At 43.2% G+C, this 19,242-nt stretch overlaps 1 protein-coding gene across 1 annotated transcript; it reads right to left on the bottom strand.

The window, feature by feature from the left end:
* Positions 1–128: 128 nt before the first annotated feature.
* Positions 129–18,834, bottom strand: LOC127971102 (stress-70 protein, mitochondrial-like). Its single transcript, XM_052573898.1, has 17 exons — positions 18,587–18,834; positions 17,658–17,707; positions 17,498–17,585; positions 6,536–6,717; positions 6,147–6,271; positions 5,983–6,056; positions 5,801–5,907; positions 5,523–5,685; positions 4,780–4,872; positions 3,117–3,326; positions 2,725–2,952; positions 2,537–2,641; positions 2,336–2,453; positions 2,144–2,238; positions 1,978–2,070; positions 1,752–1,892; positions 129–1,048 (listed from the first exon to the last, which is right to left on the bottom strand). The coding sequence occupies exons 1-17, from the start codon at positions 18,656–18,658 to the stop codon at positions 905–907; spliced, it is 2,088 nt and encodes a 695-aa protein (XP_052429858.1). The 5' UTR covers positions 18,659–18,834; the 3' UTR covers positions 129–904.
* Positions 18,835–19,242: the final 408 nt, after the last annotated feature.

The raw sequence follows: 19,242 nt of genomic DNA on the forward strand, positions 1-19,242 counted from the left end.
GTAGTTCACAGGAAGTGTTCATCATGTTGATTTGGAGCAGTGTGTGTCAGGGTCACATTACCATCTGTCTGTGGACAAGCATTCACCACGAGAGTCAACTCAAGTGAAGCAAAAAGTAACATTAAACATTTCAAGTTCAAAATATTTTATTATAAAAGACTGCATTGCAATATTTCTCTCTTTAAACCTATTAAATCATTCAATTTCCTCATAATCAGTGTCATCAGAGCTCAGTGACACTGATCTGTGAAGCAGAGCGGATGGGCTCGTGTTAGATTATCAGACAGACAGAGCATACTTCACCGTCACAGTCGTCCACACACACACACACACACACACACACACACACACACACCACTGATTTTAAATAAGCAGAAGACTCCAGTAGATGTCCGTCTGTGCGTCTGCTTCAACAGTGTTCAGTCTGTCCTGGAGACACATGCGCTCCTGATTCACAACGCTGGTATTATCAGCAAATTATAACAGAGATAATATGACAAATACACTGAACTATTAACTCCACATCAGATATTCTTCTACGATTGAGCTCATCAGCCAGCTCAACCCACGGACAGAACAGATACTATGACATTTCAACATAAAACATTGGTGTCCTGATATTATAAATACTTACAGACAGCCTCATTCAGTCCCAAATCAAAGCATTAAATCACATCTTTATCAAAGAAAGCAGGCAGGAATGAGTGTCTGGGTGACTGGAGTCGTGTCTATGATCTCTTTAAACCCCGGATGACAAATCAAACACACTTCTTCATCTTCAGCAGACTCAGTAACTCTGTCTGAACTTCTGAGGAGCCTGTGCGACACGTGTGTGTGTGTGTGAGAGAGGGGCTGCTCAGAGAAACACACTCCACTCAGTCCAGACACACTCCAGTGCTGTGCTTCACTGCTGGCCCTCCTTCTTCTCCCCGGTCTCTCCCCCGGAGCTGGAGCTGGAGCTGGAGCTGGAGCCGGAGCTGGAGCTGGAGCCGGAGCTGGAGCTGGAGCTGGAGCTGGAGCCGGAGCCCCCTTCCCTCTCAGACGCCATCTGACAAACACAAACACATCATTACAGAGCTGCACAAACATAATGGAGTACATCAAGTGTAAGACAGTATTACAGGTAACACTCAGACAATCTACATACCAAACCTGAACACTGTTAACATCTTTATTATTAATATTGTTTTGAATAATAATAATAATAATAATAATAATAAATAATAATAATAATAATAATTAAAAATATCTAATGCTCTTCCAAAACAGGCCAATGATTGAAGAACAGCCAATTTATTAAAATATTATAATTAAAAATAATACTGTTTTTCTTATTAGATTTAATTTTATAATTAATGGTTATTATATTAATATTACTATATTTTAAATAAATCTCTTCCAAGTCAATTTAATTGAAAATATTATTATTATAATTATTATTCTTCATTTAAAATAACTAATGCTCTACAAAAACATTCCACTGATTGAATAATATTTTTAGTATTACATATAATTATTATTTTATAAGTGATTATTATTATTATTACATTTTAAATAAAGCTCTTCCAAGTCAATTTATTGAAATATTATTATAAATAATTGTAATGTGCTTTCTAAACAGTGAAACTGTTTATCCGTAAAAGGCAAATGTTTTATTAACAAACAATAAATCTAAATTTCTTCAATAATATAAGAGACAGAAAGAGAGAGAGAGAGAGAGAGAGAGAGAGAGCGAGAGAGAGAGAGCAGACCTTCTTGTAGGCCATCTCGAAGAGTTTGAGCGAGGCCTGCTGCAGGTTGGTGGCCGCCTGCTTGATGTTTTCTCCCGTCTCCGTGTCCTTCCTGGAGAGCAGCTCTCGTACTTTAGCGATCTCCTCCTTCAGTTTATCACACTGCAGACAGACAGAGAGAGAGAGATGAGAGAGGTTACTCTGCTCCAGACGAGCTCTTCAGACGGCCGTCAGACAGCACACACACCTCATCCGCCGGCAGCTGCTCCTTAAACTCCTCCATCTTCGACTCGGTGTCGTGAACGATGCCCTCGGCCATGTTGACCGCCTCCACACGATCCTGTGACACAAGACCAGCCGCTTTAGACCAGATCAGACCGGTCCGAGTGTGTCCAGCTTCACTACAGACCCACCTTCCTCCTGCGGTCCTCCTCGGCGTACTTCTCCGCGTTCTTGATCATGTTCTCGATGTCGTCTTTGCTGAGGCCACCAGAGGACTGGATGACAACTAGAAGACCACGCAGGAAACAACACACCAGGTCAAGGTTCGGGAAGAGCTGGGCATAGAGCTACAAATATACCTCAACCGTACGATGTGGACTCACTCTGCTGTTCTCGTCCGGTGCCCTTGTCTTTAGCCGAGACGTGCACGATCCCGTTAGCATCGATATCAAAGCAGACTTCAATCTGAGGAACACCTCGAGGAGCCGGAGGGATGCCCACCTGTTCAGAGCACACAAACACATGAGAAACCGTCCCGTGTGTGTGTGTGTGTGTGTGTGTGTGTGAGAGAGAGAGTCACACACCAGGGTGAACTGTCCCAGGAGCTTGTTGTCCGTGGCCATCTCTCGCTCCCCCTGACACACCTTGATCTCCACCTGGGTCTGTCCATCAGCGGCGGTGGAGAACACCTGAGGAGCACATCAGATCAGCAGAGGTGAGGTCACAGCAGAGCGGAGGAACACCAGGACGAGGTCAGAGGTCATCGGCGCACCTGGCTCTTCTTGGTGGGGATGGTGGTGTTTCTGCTGATGAGTTTGGTGAAGACTCCTCCCAGGGTCTCGATGCCCAGAGACAGAGGAGTGACGTCCAGCAGCAGCACGTCGGTCACGTCTCCGGCCAGAACGCCTCCCTGGATGGCCGCTCCGATGGCCACGGCTTCGTCAGGGTTCACAGACTTACTGGGAGCACGACCGAACAGATCCTGCACCGTCTGCTGCACCTGAGGACAGAGAGAGAACACAACACAACGAGGTTACAAATTAAAATGTTTAGTTGTTTGAAGAGTTTAAAGACGGCAGCGGGTGTTATCAGAGCGCTGGCCCTTTAAGAGCGGATGCACAGATCTAGTATACTGATGCACGTGTGGTTCCTCTCCCAGCTCACCTTGGGCATGCGGCTCATGCCTCCCACCAGCAGCACTTCTCCGATGTCACTCTTGGAGACCTCTGCGTCCTGCATGGCCTTCTGACAGGGAGCCACGGTCCTGCGGATCAGATCCCCCACGATGCCCTCGAACTGAGAGCGGCTCAGCTTCATGTTCAGGTGTTTGGGGCCAGAGGCGTCCATCGTCAGGTACGGCAGGTTGATGTCCGTCTGTGTGCACAGATGTTACCACACTGTGATAACTGGAATATCATCTCCAGCTGCTTTTTTTTTGCTCCAGTTTACTTTTTAATCAATCCTGATGTGTGTGTGTGTAAAACTGCGTACACATTTTCATGCCCACTTTGTGCGTACACAATGTTTATAGACGAAACATCTCTCTTTAAACTGAGATCTTCAGTGACAGACAGGATTACTGAGAATTATTGTCTCAAGAGCTTATTTGCATAAAGATGAAATGGCAGATGTTAGAATCTTTAAGTTTCTCTCCATTTCTTCAAAGATAAAGGATGTTTTTTTTGTTTGTGTTTTTCAAAAAAAGTTCAATTTTTTTGGGGTGGACTATCCCTTTAAATCCTGTTCCTCAAACAAACTTTATTATACGGCTTGACAAGACTTAACACCATAATGAACAAGGCTGTGAACGCTATGACACTACAAAATACTGCATCTTCACTTTTATTTGGTGCATGGATTGTTTTAACCGCACTGAATCATCTAACAGATGTGTGAGGGACACCTGAGCTGACCGGTTCATAATGCTGCATGTTCTACACTTGTATAGGTGTGTACCGCTTATGCTAGCATGTCTTTCATGGCCAGGACGCTCCTGTGAAATGTATTAATCTCATAAAAGCGATTTTGTTCAAATTCAAATTCAAATGCTGTGATGTAATCATATAAAATCATATAATCAGGTGATTGTGTTAAAGCAGCCCATGATCTCAGATATTTTGTAACAATATCCTCATCTCAATATTATTGTGGGCACATGATGATATGAAACAATGGGTCTTCTGGGCAAAAAGTGTAGTTTTTAAAATAGATTTACAAAATGTACTTCAAATTGACTAGATTTGTAGCGAGATGTGTTTTTGTAAGTCTGTTTGCAATGAAGCAGGAGTTTCCTTCAGAATAAAAGCTCAGAGTGCAGTATGAATAGATGACAGCGAGGTTTAAACACAGTCCAAACTCATCTCTTTCAAGTGTAGAAATTAAGACAAGAAGTATTGTAATTTCCCTGCTAATATTACACCTATTATTCATGTTCCTTTATTTGACAGAGCAGTTGTTTTAAAGTATATGGCTACTACCGTCAGTGTTATTATTACTAATATAGTCTGATCTGTTTGTCTTCCTAAAACCCCAGTGTGAATGTAATTTATACTGAGAAAAAATATATATCAAATAAAAAGTGGATCGAGTCTCTTTAAAGTTCAGCTACGAGTCACTTCACTGTTTCTGCGTTAAGAAACATGGGTTCGAGCTCTGAACTGTTAAACTGCTTTAGATAGAATCATTTAATCTAGGACTTCATATCGTATCTTACAATTCTGATATTATAGCCCTAAGCAAAAGTAATATATTTTCATGAATTTGTTCCATTAAAAGAAAAGAGGAATCAGATTGAGGTGTAAATGTGAGTGTTTGTGGTGTCTCTCACCTGCAGAGAGGAAGACAGCTCACACTTGGCCTTCTCCGCCGCCTCTCGCACCCGCTGCAGAGCCATGCTGTCTTTAGTCAGATCCACGCCGGACTGAAGCACACACACACACACACACACACACACACACACACACACACACACACACACACACACACAGCGAGAGACACACACACACACACACACCTCTTCACATCACTGCTGGACACAGAGCAGTCACATGACCCTCCCTTTCAAGAGCAGCTAATCAATCAGGTCCAGTTAAACCTGACCGCTGCCTTCCACTCAACCTGACTGTGATCATTAAGCAGAATTCAGATCAGTCATCTAAATTAACCAGATATCTGTTGTGCTTGCTACTGAACCTGAAAACAAACCTCAAAAAGGTAAATGTGTTTCAATTGAACATCACTTATTACCAACAACCCACTACATTCTATTAAAAGTTAAAATTAATGAAAGCATCAATGATCCATTTAAGCAATTCTGTGTAAACTCAGCCTTTTATTATTAATCTACTCTACTATTATGTAATATGTGATATTTCGCTCTTCACTGCTGTGGTAAAATGTGACTTTAGTTGTGTTTACACAATGTAACCTGTCCAGATTTTACAGTGTGATGCATTTTGGTGAAGGATATTAACTTTGAAAACAGATGTGAGTCTAATCAGCAGATTTATAATGAATGTATAATGAATCACCAGCAGCGGTCATGGGCTGATCTCAGTGATGGACACACACCTCTCTCTTGAACTCCTTCACTATATGTGTGAGGAGATGCTGGTCGAAGTCTTCTCCGCCCAGGAACGTGTCTCCATTAGTGGACTTCACCTCAAACACACCCTTCTGGATCTCCAGGACAGAGATATCAAACGTCCCCCCGCCGAGATCATACACAGCGATTCTGGGAATTAAGAGTTATCAGGAGCACCATATCAGTGAGCAGAGCCATGACGGATAACAACATCAAAGAGACACACATCTGATCAAGTAATGAAGGAGGAGGACGTGAGGCTTACATCTTGTCCTGGGTCTTGTCCAGCCCGTAGGCTAAAGCAGCAGCCGTGGGCTCGTTAATGACACGCAGCACATTCAGACCTGCGATCTGTCCGGCGTCTTTGGTGGCCTGTGAACACAGCAGACACTAGACACGGTCAGTTCACACACACATGAATCAGAGCTGTGTGAAGCGTGAGGTCACCTGTCTCTGAGAGTCGTTGAAGTATGCAGGAACAGTGATAACAGCGTTCTTCACCGCGTGACCCAGGTAGCTTTCTGAAACACACAAACAGTGCTGTGATGGTTTGCTGTCTGTGAGTGTGTGTGTGTGTGTGTGTGTGTTTGTGTCTCAGCAGGAGGACTGACCTGCGGTCTCCTTCATCTTCATGAGGACGAAGGCTCCGGCCTGACTGGGTGAGTACAGTTTACCCTGCGCCTCCAGCCAGGCGTCTCCGTTAGACGCTCGCACGATCTTATACGGCACGTTCTTCCTGTCAATCACCGCACAACTCAGAAATATATACATGTGCAGCAAACTCTAGTGTAAAACTGGTTTAAAGCAGTTATTTCTATCTTTCGCTGTAGTGTGTTTACATTTCCAAACATTATTTCTTCAGGTCACTCCAGACAAACTGATGATGATCAGATCACATCTCTGTGTGAATCTCAGATATTTCTGACACACTACAGCAAAAGATAGAAATGACTGACTTCATCCATTTTGGAAAGCTGAACTATAAAAACATAAGTCTCACAGATCTTTCTGGACTTCGGGGTCGTCGTAGCGGCGTCCGATCAGTCGTTTGGTGGCGTAGAGCGTGTTGTTGGGGTTGGTGACAGCCTGGCGTTTGGCTGGCATTCCCACGAGTCTCTCTCCGTCCGCTGTGAAGGCCACCACTGACGGCGTGGTCCTCGCTCCCTCAGCGTTCTCCAGCACCTGCCACCAGCACACCGTCACTGAACACCGTCACTGAACACCGTCACTGAACACCGTCACTGAACACAGTCACTGAACACCAGTCTGAACACAGTCACTGAACACAGTCACTGAACACAGTCACTGAACACCAGTCTGAACACAGTCACTGAACACCGTCACTGAACACCGTCACTGAACACCGTCACTGAACACCAGTCTGAACACCAGACTGAACACCAGACTGAACACCGTCACTGAGCACCAGTCTGAACACCGTCACTGAACACCAGTCTGAACACCGTCACTGAACACCAGTCTGAACACCAGACTGAACACCAGTCTGAACAACGTCACTGAACACCAGTCTGAACACCGTCACTGAACACCAGTCTGAACACCAGTCTGAACACAGTCACTGAACACCAGTCTGAGCACCGTCACTGAACACCGTCACTGAACATCAGTCTGAACACAGTCACTGAACACCAGTCTGAACACAGTCACTGAACATCAGTCTGAACACAGTCACTGAACACCAGTCTGAACACAGTCACTGAACACCAGTCTGAACACAGTCACTGAACACCAGTCTGAACACCGTCACTGAACACCAGTCTGAACACCGTCACTGAACACCAGTCTGAACACCGTCACTGAACACCGTCACTGAACACCAGTCTGAACAAAGTCACTGAACACCGTCACTTAACACCAGTCTGAACACCAGTCTGAACACCGTCACTGAACACCGTCACTGAACACCAGTCTGAACACAGTCACTGAAAACAGTCACTGAACACCAGTCTGAACACAGTCACTGAACACCAGTCTGAACACAGTCACTGAAAACAGTCACTGAACACCAGTCTGAACACAGTCACTGAACACCAGTCTGAACACAGTCACTGAACACCATCACTGAACACCAGTCTGAACAACGTCACTGAACACCAGTCTGAACACCGTCACTGAACACCAGTCTGAACACCAGACTGAACACCAGTCTGAACACCGTCACTGAACACCAGTCTGAACACAGTCAGTGAACACCAGTCTGAACACAGTCACTGAACATCAGTCTGAACACAGTCACTGAACACCAGACTGAACACCGTCACTGAGCACCAGTCTGAACACCGTCACTGAACACCAGTCTGAACACCGTCACTGAACACCAGTCTGAACACCGTCACTGAACACCAGTCTGAACACCGTCACTGAACACCAGTCTGAACACCGTCACTGAACACCAGTCTGAACACCAGTCTGAACACAGTCACTGAACACCAGTCTGAACACAGTCACTGAACACCAGTCTGAACACAGTCACTGAACATCAGTCTGAACACAGTCACTGAACACCAGTCTGAGCACCGTCACTGAACACCAGTCTGAACACAGTCACTGAACACCAGTCTGAACACAGTCACTGAACATCAGTCTGAACACAGTCACTGAACACCAGTCTTAACACAGTCACTGAACACCAGTCTGAACACCATCACTGAACACCGTCACTGAACACCAGTCTGAACGTCACTGAGCACCAGTCTGAACACAGTCACTGAACACCAGTCTGAACACCGTCATTGAGCACCGTCACTGAACACCAGTCTGAACAACGTCACTGAACACCAGTCTGAACACCGTCACTGAACACCAGTCTGAACGCCATCACTGAACACCGTCACTGAACACCAGTCTGAACAAAGTCACTGAACACCGTCACTGAACACCAGTCTGAACACCGTCACTGAACACCGTCACTGAACACCGTCACTGAACACCAGTCTGAACACAGTCACTGAAAACAGTCACTGAACACCAGTCTGAACACAGTCACTGAACACCAGTCTGAACACAGTCACTGAACACCATCACTGAACACCAGTCTGAACAACGTCACTGAACACCAGTCTGAACAATGTCACTGAACACCAGTCTGAGCACCGTCACTGAACACCAGTCTGAGCACCGTCACTGAACACCGTCACTTAACACCAGTCTGAACAACGTCACTGAACACCAGTCTGAACACCGTCACTGAACACCAGTCTGAACACAGTCACTGAACACCAGTCTGAACACAGTCACTGAACACCAGTCTGAACACCGTCACTGAACACCAGTCTGAACACCGTCACTGAACACAGTAACTGAACATCAGTCTGAGCACCGTCACTGAACATCAGTCTGAGCACCGTCACTGAACACCAGTCTGAACACCGTCACTGAACACTGTCACTGAACACCAGTCTGAACACCGTCACTGAACACCAGTCTGAACACCGTCACTGAACACCAGTCTGAACACCGTCACTGAACACCAGTCTTAACACAGTCACTGAACACCAGTCTGAGCACCGTCACTGAAAACCAGTCTGAACACTGTCACTGAGCACCATCGCTGAACACCATCACGGAGCACCAGTCTGAACACTGTCACTGAACACCGTCACTGAGCACCAGTCTGAACACAGTCACTGAACACCAGTCTGAACACCATCACTAAACACCGTCACTGAACACCAGTCTGAACGTCACTGAGCACCAGTCTGAACACCGTCACTAAACACCAGTCTGAACACCATCACTGAACACCATCACTGAACACCAGTCTGAACGTCACTGAGCACCAGTCTGAACACCGTCACTGAACACCAGTCTTAACACAGTCACTGAACACCAGTCTGAACACCGTCATTGAGCACCGTCACTGAAAACCAGTCTGAACACTGTCACTGAGCACCATCGCTGGACACCATCACGGAGCACCAGTCTGAACACCAGTCTGAACACTGTCACTGAACACCGTCACTGAGCACCAGTCTGAACACCGTCACTGAACACCAGTCTGAACACCATCACTAAACACCGTCACTGAACACCAGTCTGAACGTCACTGAGCACCAGTCTGAACACCGTCACTAAACACCAGTCTGAACACCATCACTGAACACCGTCACTGAACACCAGTTTGAACACTGTCACTGAACACCGTCACTGAGCACCAGTCTGAACACAGTCACTGAACACCGTCACTGAGCACCGTCACCGAACACCAATCTGAACGTCACTGAGCATCAGTCTGAACACCGTCACTGAACACCGTCACTGAGCACCAGTCTGAACACCGTCACTGAACACCAGTCTGAACACCATCACTAAACACCGTCACTGAACACCAGTCTGAACGTCACTGAGCACCAGTCTGAACACCGTCACTAAACACCAGTCTGAACACCAGTCTGAACACCATCACTGAACACCATCACTGAACACCAGTCTGAACACTGTCACTGAACACCGTCACTGAGCACCAGTCTGAACACAGTCACTGAACACTGTCACTGAGCACCGTCACCGAACACCAATCTGAACGTCACTGAGCATCAGTCTGAACACCGTCACTGAACACTGTCACTGAACACCGTCACTGAGCACCAGTCTGAACACCAATCTGAACGTCACTGAGCACCAGTCTGAACACCGTCACTGAACACCAATCTGAACGTCACTGAGCATCAGTCTGAACACCGTCACTGAACACTGTCACTGAACACCGTCACTGAACACCAGCAGGGCCGTCACCAGAACAAACCAAATGGGGGGGCATTTAATTTTCATAGGGGGGCACACTTTTTTTAATGATCTGAGACAGACCATAACAACAACCCATATTAGGCTATAACTAAAATAGACCACAATGGTCTTGTTTTGTTCAATTATCCAAATAAAATACTTCACCATATGATCTCAACGTCTCTACTACGGCATGCGCACTATTGAACACTCGACATGGGAATCAGCTTTGACACTCTATTCAAGCCAGTCACAAGTCTGATACCATGAAGACACAAAGGAGCGATTTTTATTATTATACAACCAAGCAGGGTATCGCTGTAAAATGATCTGATTCGGTCCTTCATTTCCAAGATCATCAATGGCCTGCAGCTTTGGCCCAGTCACAGCCAGAGCGACGGCAATCACTTCATCACTAGTAGTAGGCCCATTCATAATTAGACCCGCTGCTAAAAAAAATAAAATAAAAATAATTAGACCCGCTGCTCTGTCTACGCTGTGAATTTGTGTCTCATTAGACAAATTCTCCAATCCTACCATTTCATTAGCTCCAGAGTCGTCTCCACACACGTTGGTGTTGGTCAAAGTCGTCTTTTCACCGACGAATCTTTAAACCACTTTCTTATATCCATACTGTAGCTTTTCTGTACAAAACCGCCAAAAATGTATTCTGAGATCGCATGCTATGCGCAGCTCAGCTGCGCAAAGGAATTGCGTATAAACAATACAATACTGTATGCTTAACTAAATGAATTGCATGATTTATGTATACATATACATATACTTGCAGACAAACTGCATATCGTAATTTGAATTAATAAAACTTCTAACACAAAAATAACATATTGAAAGGTCTGCTGCTGGAGACTTGCCATTGGTTGTTGTATTTGAATAATTAATGAGGTAGATCTTTGCAAGGTTTGGGTGCTGTTTTGGGATGTTTTAACAGTCATTTACGATTATAATTATATTTAAAATTATGTCCTGTGTAATAATGTGTTGAATAATGAATTGTCTGAATCATTTCTGAAGGTAATGTGTTATGCATTTCTAGTGTTACCGTTGTAGTGATTACTGTTCCTGTGAGCCAAGTTCTGCTAAAACAAAAGTTGTCATCACTATAGATAACAATAGTGGAAGTAACCAGTCGGAGAAGAGCATGATCTCGCGACTGTTCCCGGGTGTGACTCATTTATTCATCGTCGAAGAACTGAACCAGGTCGCAGACCCACACAGAGGTTAAACTGGTGTGCGACGCTAGCGAGAGGGAGTTTGTATCGGATAGATACGTTGGGAGCGGATACTTTCGTCGAGTAAACGAATTGGGTGTTTGAGAGAGACGGCGGGTGGCACAGCTGTACTGTGACTGGACCGGAGATGGAAGAAGGAGATGGAAGAGGACGAGATAAGGAGAAAAGTGGTAAGGGAAAGCAGATAGAGAGAAAAATTGAAAATCAGAAGAAGAAAAGGAAGGCAAATACATTAGGTATTAGCAGTAACTCGGAGTTGAGTGGAGAGGAGAGTGATACGTGTACTTTAGAAGAACGAGATGATGAAGAGTTTAAAGTAGTTATTAAATTTAAAGATGGAGGTGGAGTGGAAGGTGTAAATCCGGTTCGATTGACTGTGGCGTTAAAGAAAGCAGTTGGAGATATAATTGCAGCAAGGGTTCTGAGAAATGGATGTTTACTGATTAAGTGTAAAGATGTGGGTCAGAGAGATCGGGCTCTCAAGCTGGAAAAATTGGGGCAATTTCAGGTGGACAGGGTTGTAGTTGATCAGGGAAGGAATCAGTGGAGTAAGGGGGTGATTACAGGTATCCCGTTGTGTGTAGGGATGGAAGAGGTGAAATCTAATTTAAGAGGTGGTACTATAATGAGTGCACAAAGACTTCAAGCATCAAGAGAGGGGGCTAAGGTAGATAGCCAATCAGTTTTGCTGCAGTTTGAGGGTGAGGCTCTCCCAAAAAGAGTAACAATTGGATATATGAGTTACTTTGTCAGACCTTATGTTCCAAAACCGCTTAGATGCTATAATTGTCAGCGGTTTGGACATGTAGCAGCAATGTGCAAGGAAACTAGAAGGTGTGCCAGATGTGGAGGAAATCATAATTATGGTCAGTGTGGGGAAGGTGTATCACCAAATTGTTGTAATTGTGGAGGTGCGCACAATGTGGCTTATGGTGGATGTGCAGTGATGAAGGAAGCTGTGCAGGTGCAACAAGTAAGAGTGGGGCAGAAGGTATCATATGCAGAAGCAGTAAAAATGGTACGAAATCAGTCAGCAGGAAGTAGCAGTGGGGGTAGTGTGGAGATTGAAACAAGTCAAGTAAAGGAGAATGAGGGGGAAATGATGATAGTCAATGTAAGGAAATTAGTGACGTTTATTGCCGGTGTGATTAATGGAACAGCAGAGGTAAAATCTAAGACCGAAAGGATACAGTTGATAGTTATGGCAGCAGTACGACATCTGGATATAACAGGACTGACATGGGAAATAGTGAGAGATGATCTCAAACAACAGTCTAGTCAGGAATCATGTGTTGGTTAATATTAATAATGTTTTTAATTATACAATGGAATGCCCGAAGCCTGATAGCAAATGGACAAGAGTTTAAATCTTTTATTGATGGAATGGTGGAAAATCCAGATGTTATTTGTATACAGGAAACGTGGCTTAGTCCAAATTTGGATTTTGTGATACAGGGATATGTGGGGGTTCGTCGAGATAGGAAAGAAGGTGGTGGGGGAGGGTGTATTACATTTATTAGACAGGGGCTTCCATATAGGATTCTGGGACTGGGAAAGGAGTTAGAGTATGTGGTGGTGGAAGTGTGGATAGGGATGGACAGTATAGCAATAATTAACTTTTACAATCCATGTAGGAAATTGGACTTAAATTCAATAGAGGGGGTTGAGGGACAGGATAGACGAAAGGTAGTATGGTGTGGGGACTTTAACGCTCATAGCCCACTTTGGGGTGGGAAGAAGTTGGATAGAAATGGTCAGGTCATAGAGGAGTTGTTGGATTTAAAAGGGCTGGTGTGTCTTAATGATGGTAGAGGAACAAGAATTGATATGGTATCTGGAAATGAGTCGGCGTTAGATCTTACAATTACGTCTAATGATATAGGAAGATTATGTGAATGGGAGGTATGGGAGGAATCAACTGTAGGAAGTGATCATTTTCCTATATTATGTTCTATTCAAATGAGGACGAAAAGACGGTCTGAAGAGGGAGGAAGGAGATGGATGTTTGGTAAGGCAAATTGGGCAAAATTTAAAGAGCTTTGTGAGGAAAGGTTAGATGAGGAGGTTAGAGAAATGGATATTGACAGAGAATACAGTAGTTTCCAGGAAATTATTAAAGGGGTAGCAGATGAAACTATTCCTAAGAGCTCTGGAATAAGGAGAAGGAAAGCAGTTCCGTGGTGGACAGAGAAATGTGGAGAAGTAGTAAGAAATAGGAATAGGGCTTTTAGGCAGTTGAGACGGACGCATAATTTTGAGCATTTAATTCAATATAAAAGAGCTCAAGCATTAGTAAGAAAGACTATTCGACAGTCTAAGAGAGATTATTGGCGTCAGTTCTGCAGCTCAATAGGTAGAATGACACCTGTGGGAGAAGTGTGGGGGATGATAAAGAGGATGGGTGGGGAAAGGAGGGAATGGGTTTACCCTGTAATGGTGAGTGGGGAGGAGAAAGCTGTGACGGATAAGGAGAAGGCAGAGATGATGGCAAAAGCTTTTGTAGTAATACATAGCTCTGATAATCTGGAGGGAGAATGGAAGAAAGGAAGGGAAAGGACATTGAGGACATATCCTGGGGTCTTAGGAAAAAGAGAGGAAGTAGATGATGCATTGAGTGCACCATTTTCTAAGGCAGAGATGGAGAGAGCAATTAAACGGGCAGGGATGACAGCACCAGGAGGAGATGAACTGTGTTATGCTATGTTGACTTTTATGGGTGAGATTGCGTTAGGAAGACTGCTTAGATTATATAATAGAGTATGGGAGGAAGGACAACTTCCAAAAAGTTGGAAGGAAGCAATTGTAGTTCCTATTAGGAAACCAGGGAAGGATCCTGCAAAACCTAATAGTTATAGACCAATTGCGCTGACATCCCATATAGGTAAAATTATGGAACGTATGGTAACAGACAGACTGGTCTATTTTTTGGAGAAAAGAGAATTAATTGATTCTTATCAAAGTGGATTCAGGAAGGGAAGAGGAACAATGGATCCGATAATGTGCCTGGAAGATGAAATAAGGAAATCCCAGGTTAATAGGGAATCAGTGGTGGCAGTCTTTCTTGACGTTGAGAAAGCGTATGATATGATGTGGAAAGAGGGGATGTTGATTAAATTACATCTTTTGGGAATAGGAGGGAGGGCCTTTAACTGGGTAAAGGATTTCCTGTACGAACGCTCTATTCGGGTGAGAATTGGGAAAGAATTATCTGGTAGTTATATGGTAGAAAATGGAACACCTCAGGGTAGTGTTATCAGCCCACTGCTCTTTATCATTATGATAAATGATGTATTTTCAGATGTAGGGCCTGGCATTGGAAGATCGCTGTTTGCAGATGACGGGGCCTTGTGGAAGAGGGGAAGAAACATAAAATACACAGTAAGTAAGGTTCAGGAAGCAATAGAACAGGTAGAACGTTGGTCAATGAGATGGGGTTTTAGATTTTCAAAGGAAAAATCTCAAGTGGTTTTCTTTACAAGGAAAAAGATAGGGGAGGAAATTAATCTTAAATTATATGGACATGTTCTGGAGAAAGTAGAGTCCTTTAGGTTTTTGGGAATGGTTTTTGATGCTAGGTTAACATGGGCAGGTCACATAGAGAAAGTTTTAGTAAAGTGTAAAAAAGTATTAAATGTGATGAGGTGTCTGACAGGAGTGGACTGGGGGGCGAGCAGGCAATCACTGAGGGAGATATATGTTTCACTGATTAAGTCTGTTATAGATTATGGTTGTATAGCATATAGAGATGCAGCAAAAACTACACTGGCTAAACTGGAAGTAATACAAACTCAAGCACTTAGGATATGCAGTGGGGCTTTTCGGACATCACCTGCAGTGGCGTTGCAAGTAGAGATGGGTGAGATGCCTTTACATTTAAGGAGGGAACAGTTGGCAGCTAACTATTGGGCAAACCTACAAGGACATAATAGGTCCCACCCAACTAGAGTAGTAATGCAGGTGTGCTGGGAGCATGAAAGGGTTAAAAGTCAGAGTTTTGGATGGGTATGTGATGCTATTGGAAAAGACTTGGGGTTAGAGGGTATAGAATTTAGTCCAACAGTTCCGTTGCCTGTCAGACCACCATGGTTGTTTGTGGAACCTATAGTGGATTTGCAGTTATTAAATAGAAACTTAAAGAGTAGAGTAGAGGTGGATTTATGTAGAGTTTTTTGTGAACATCTGAATGAGGAGTTTAATGGGTATCTGGATATTTACACAGATGGGTCTAAAGATCCTAAGTCTGGGCAAACAGGGGCTGCATTTGGAATACCAAAAATGGGAGTTAAGGTACAGAAGAGACTGTCTGATCAAATATCTGTATTTACAGTGGAATTGATGGGTATCTGGTTGGCTCTACAGTGGGTAGAAGAAACAAGACCGGATAAAGTTGTAATTTGTTCAGACTCTAGTGCAGTACTAAAGTGTTTGCAATCATTTAAGTCAAAATCAAGACTAGACATAGTATATGAGGTACTAGAATGTTACACAAGGATTTCTCAGTTGGGGGTGAAGGTAAAATTTACATGGGTACCAGCTCATGTTGGTGTTAAAGGAAATGAAATGGCAGATGGTTTGGCAAAACAAGCCAGTAAAAGAGAAGATGTGGAAATATCAATCTTAATGAGTAAAACAGAAGCTAAAACAAAAATCTGGATGGAAATTATGAAAAAGTGGCAGAGTGGTTGGGATAGAGAGGAAAAAGGGAGACATTTATACAGAATACAACAGAAGGTTGGGACAGAGAGGATCACTGGAAGGAGTCGAAGGGAAGAAATAATTTTCACTAGGTTAAGGATTGGACATTGTGGGTTAAATAAGTGCTTACATATTTTAGGTAAGCATGTAACAGGAAGATGTGAATTTTGTGACAGTATGGAATCTGTTGAACATGTGGTACTTGAATGCCAAAAATATGATAGAGAAAGGATAAAGATGAAAGAAAGCATAAGGAATTTGGGGGTGCAAGGGAACTCACTTAGGGAACTTCTGGGATTAACTTCAAATGATATCAGTACTCATTTATTTACCTTCCTTAAGGACACAGGGATAGCAAATAGAATATAGAAGATAAAAAAAAAATAATAATAATAATAATAATAATAATTAAAGGGTGGGGGAAGAGAGTTGGAAGTCTCCATTTTAGTTTTAGTTTCTCTTTGTCTAGCTCCGGTTCACACTCCAGTACAGTAGGTGGCGGTAATGCACCATTGAAGTTGGATGCCAACCGCCGTTAAACATCAAGGAAGAAGAAGAAGAAGTTGTCATCACTATGATCTAAATCAATAACATGTAATAAGAAACGTTTAATGCAAATTAGGATAATTGTTCTGTGCGTTACGTTTAGGGGGGCACAAAAAGTCATTTGGGGGGGCACTGCCCCCCGATGCCCCCCCCCCCCTTGACGACGGGCCTGAACATCAGTCTGAACACCGTCACTGAACACCAGTCTGAGCTCCACTCCAGACAGAAATAATACACCCGCAATAATAGAGCTTCTAGGGCTGCTTCATTATTTCACATTTCCTCAGAATTAAAGCACTGTCACAAAATCAGAACTCAACAGACGCTGCATGGTTAGCTGGCAGATTCAGTCGCAGCAGTATTGTCTGCCGGCAAACCATAAAACTTTTAACTGTGCGACAATTATTAGAGCAGAATATTTCAACAGAGATCATTACATGTTTGCCTGTGTTTTCAGAATATCATCACTTTCTTCTTAATGTAGAGTGGTTGCCGGATTGGGGAGAAAGTAGGTTGTTAAAAAAAAAAGAAACTATGTGCAAAAAAGTTCTGATCTGGAGATTTTAAACGAACCGCAAAAATAAAGTAAATGCAATATCCTTTCAAGTGTTCAGTATAAATAAGCAGTGAACAAACACTTCAGATGTTGACTGCTGTATTTTGTGTATCAGGAACACAGGTTAGGTTTAACCCTCTAGTTGTGAGCAGAAGGAGTTAGGGCTGACCTTGGCTTGTTTGCCCTCCATCACAGCCACGCAGGAGTTAGTGGTCCCCAGGTCAATGCCGATGACCGCTCCTCGGATCGTCTCGGACCTGAAACACCATCACAGCTCAGAACACAGCCTTCCAGCAGCAGAAGACACTCTGAACAGAGCTCATACTCACGCATAACACCGTGTGCATGCCGTCTGGAGACTCGGCCCACTCCAACATGCCTGAAAACACACATTTAGAAACCAGTATTTAAAATATAAATCGCAAAATATGTTTGTTTGTTTTTACGTTTAAATGGGAGGAAAAACAGCTGCAATGTGCAATATAATAAGAGGGTAAAGTCTATACGAACTGTGCACTGAATAACTTTACACTGTGCAAAATGACAGAACTGAGACCCAGGATCACAAAACCAGAAGGGTCATTTTTATTAAATAAATCATCTCTCCATTGATGTCTGGTTTGTTAGGACGAAAATATTTGTCTGAGATACAACTATTTGAAAATCTGGAATCTGAGGGAGCAAAACAACCTAAATATTGAGAAAATCATCTTTAAAGTTTAATCATCTGTAAAGTTCTTAACAATGCATATTACTAATAAACTAAGTTTAAATTATATATATATATATATATATATATATAAATCACTGAACATGTTCTTTACTTAATCCCCAAATGATTTTTCGCATAAAAGAGAAATTGATCATTTTTGTCCCATACAATGTATTGTGGTCTATTTCTACACACACCCCAGACTGTGTTATTCTCCAGGACACAGTTAATTCTGACCATGAGGATTAACTTAAAGCCATGTTGACGCGAACAGAAACACGTGGGTCACAATAATTGGCTGTGATGACGACATCGCATAAAAAAATGCATGAATAACTCGTCCATCAGACAGACACAGATACAGAGATGCTCCTCAGATCTTCAGGACACTTGATGAAGGTCACTGACACACACACACACACACACACACACACACACACACACACACACACACACAGAGATCCTGCTAGTAAACCCACTGCTCTGATCTCTGCCTGAGCAGCACTGTGTAAGGGCACTCAGTAGTAGTCAGTGTAGTAGTCTCACCTTTTGGATGAGATCAGACACACCGCTGCAGGACCTCTGAGCGCGCGACACACTCCTCACCGCTGACAACATCTCTGTCTTATGTATCACTAAATTCAGATGAACGCTGAGTGACAGCTCTTGTTTAGACACTTAGAGGTAATTAAATGAGCTCTAGTGGTCAAACTCGGACCCTGTGCTGTCAGTAACGCTAGAACTGAAGTCTCTGTGACACTTCTAGAATTATCCAACACCACATGTCGTTCCGAAGGACCCCATAGCAGCTCACGGAGCGCCTGAACAGAATACAACATTCCGCTTTCTTTTTAAAAAGCAGTGTTTTTAATGCAATTATTCACTGTGTATTATGCTGTTATTATTATATGAATCTGAGAAAAATATAGGAATAAATGATATTTGAGAGGCAAAATTTAAATAAAGCATGTATGTGGACATCAAAGAGTGCAATGCTGTAGGATCATACTAAAATCTTTGGTAGTTATTACATCAGATAGCGCTCTCTTGCAATTATTATTATTATTACATTGTGTTTCAGGTACTACAAAATAAAATATATTTTATTATTATCATTAATTAAATAATCACCTGAATGTAATTTTAGTTTAAACTAAAAAGCTCTACTTTGGGGACTTCATGTTTTATTGTTTATATATGGT

The sequence above is a fragment of the Carassius gibelio genome, chromosome B14 (genome assembly GCF_023724105.1).
Source record: "Carassius gibelio isolate Cgi1373 ecotype wild population from Czech Republic chromosome B14, carGib1.2-hapl.c, whole genome shotgun sequence".
Lineage (NCBI taxonomy): Eukaryota > Metazoa > Chordata > Actinopteri > Cypriniformes > Cyprinidae > Carassius > Carassius gibelio.

Bases quoted from the DNA above. Each gene is read 5' to 3' on its own strand.
- LOC127971102 (XM_052573898.1), bottom strand. From the start codon at position 18,658: ATGTTGTCAGCGGTGAGGAGTGTGTCGCGCGCTCAGAGGTCCTGCAGC. The intron at 17,586-17,657 runs GTGAGTATGAGC...ATGGTGTTTCAG, and splicing joins GCATGCACACGGTGTTATGC to GTCCGAGACGATCCGAGGAG. The intron at 1,893-1,977 runs GTGTGTGTGCTG...GTCTGTCTGCAG, and splicing joins AGCAGCTGCCGGCGGATGAG to TGTGATAAACTGAAGGAGGA.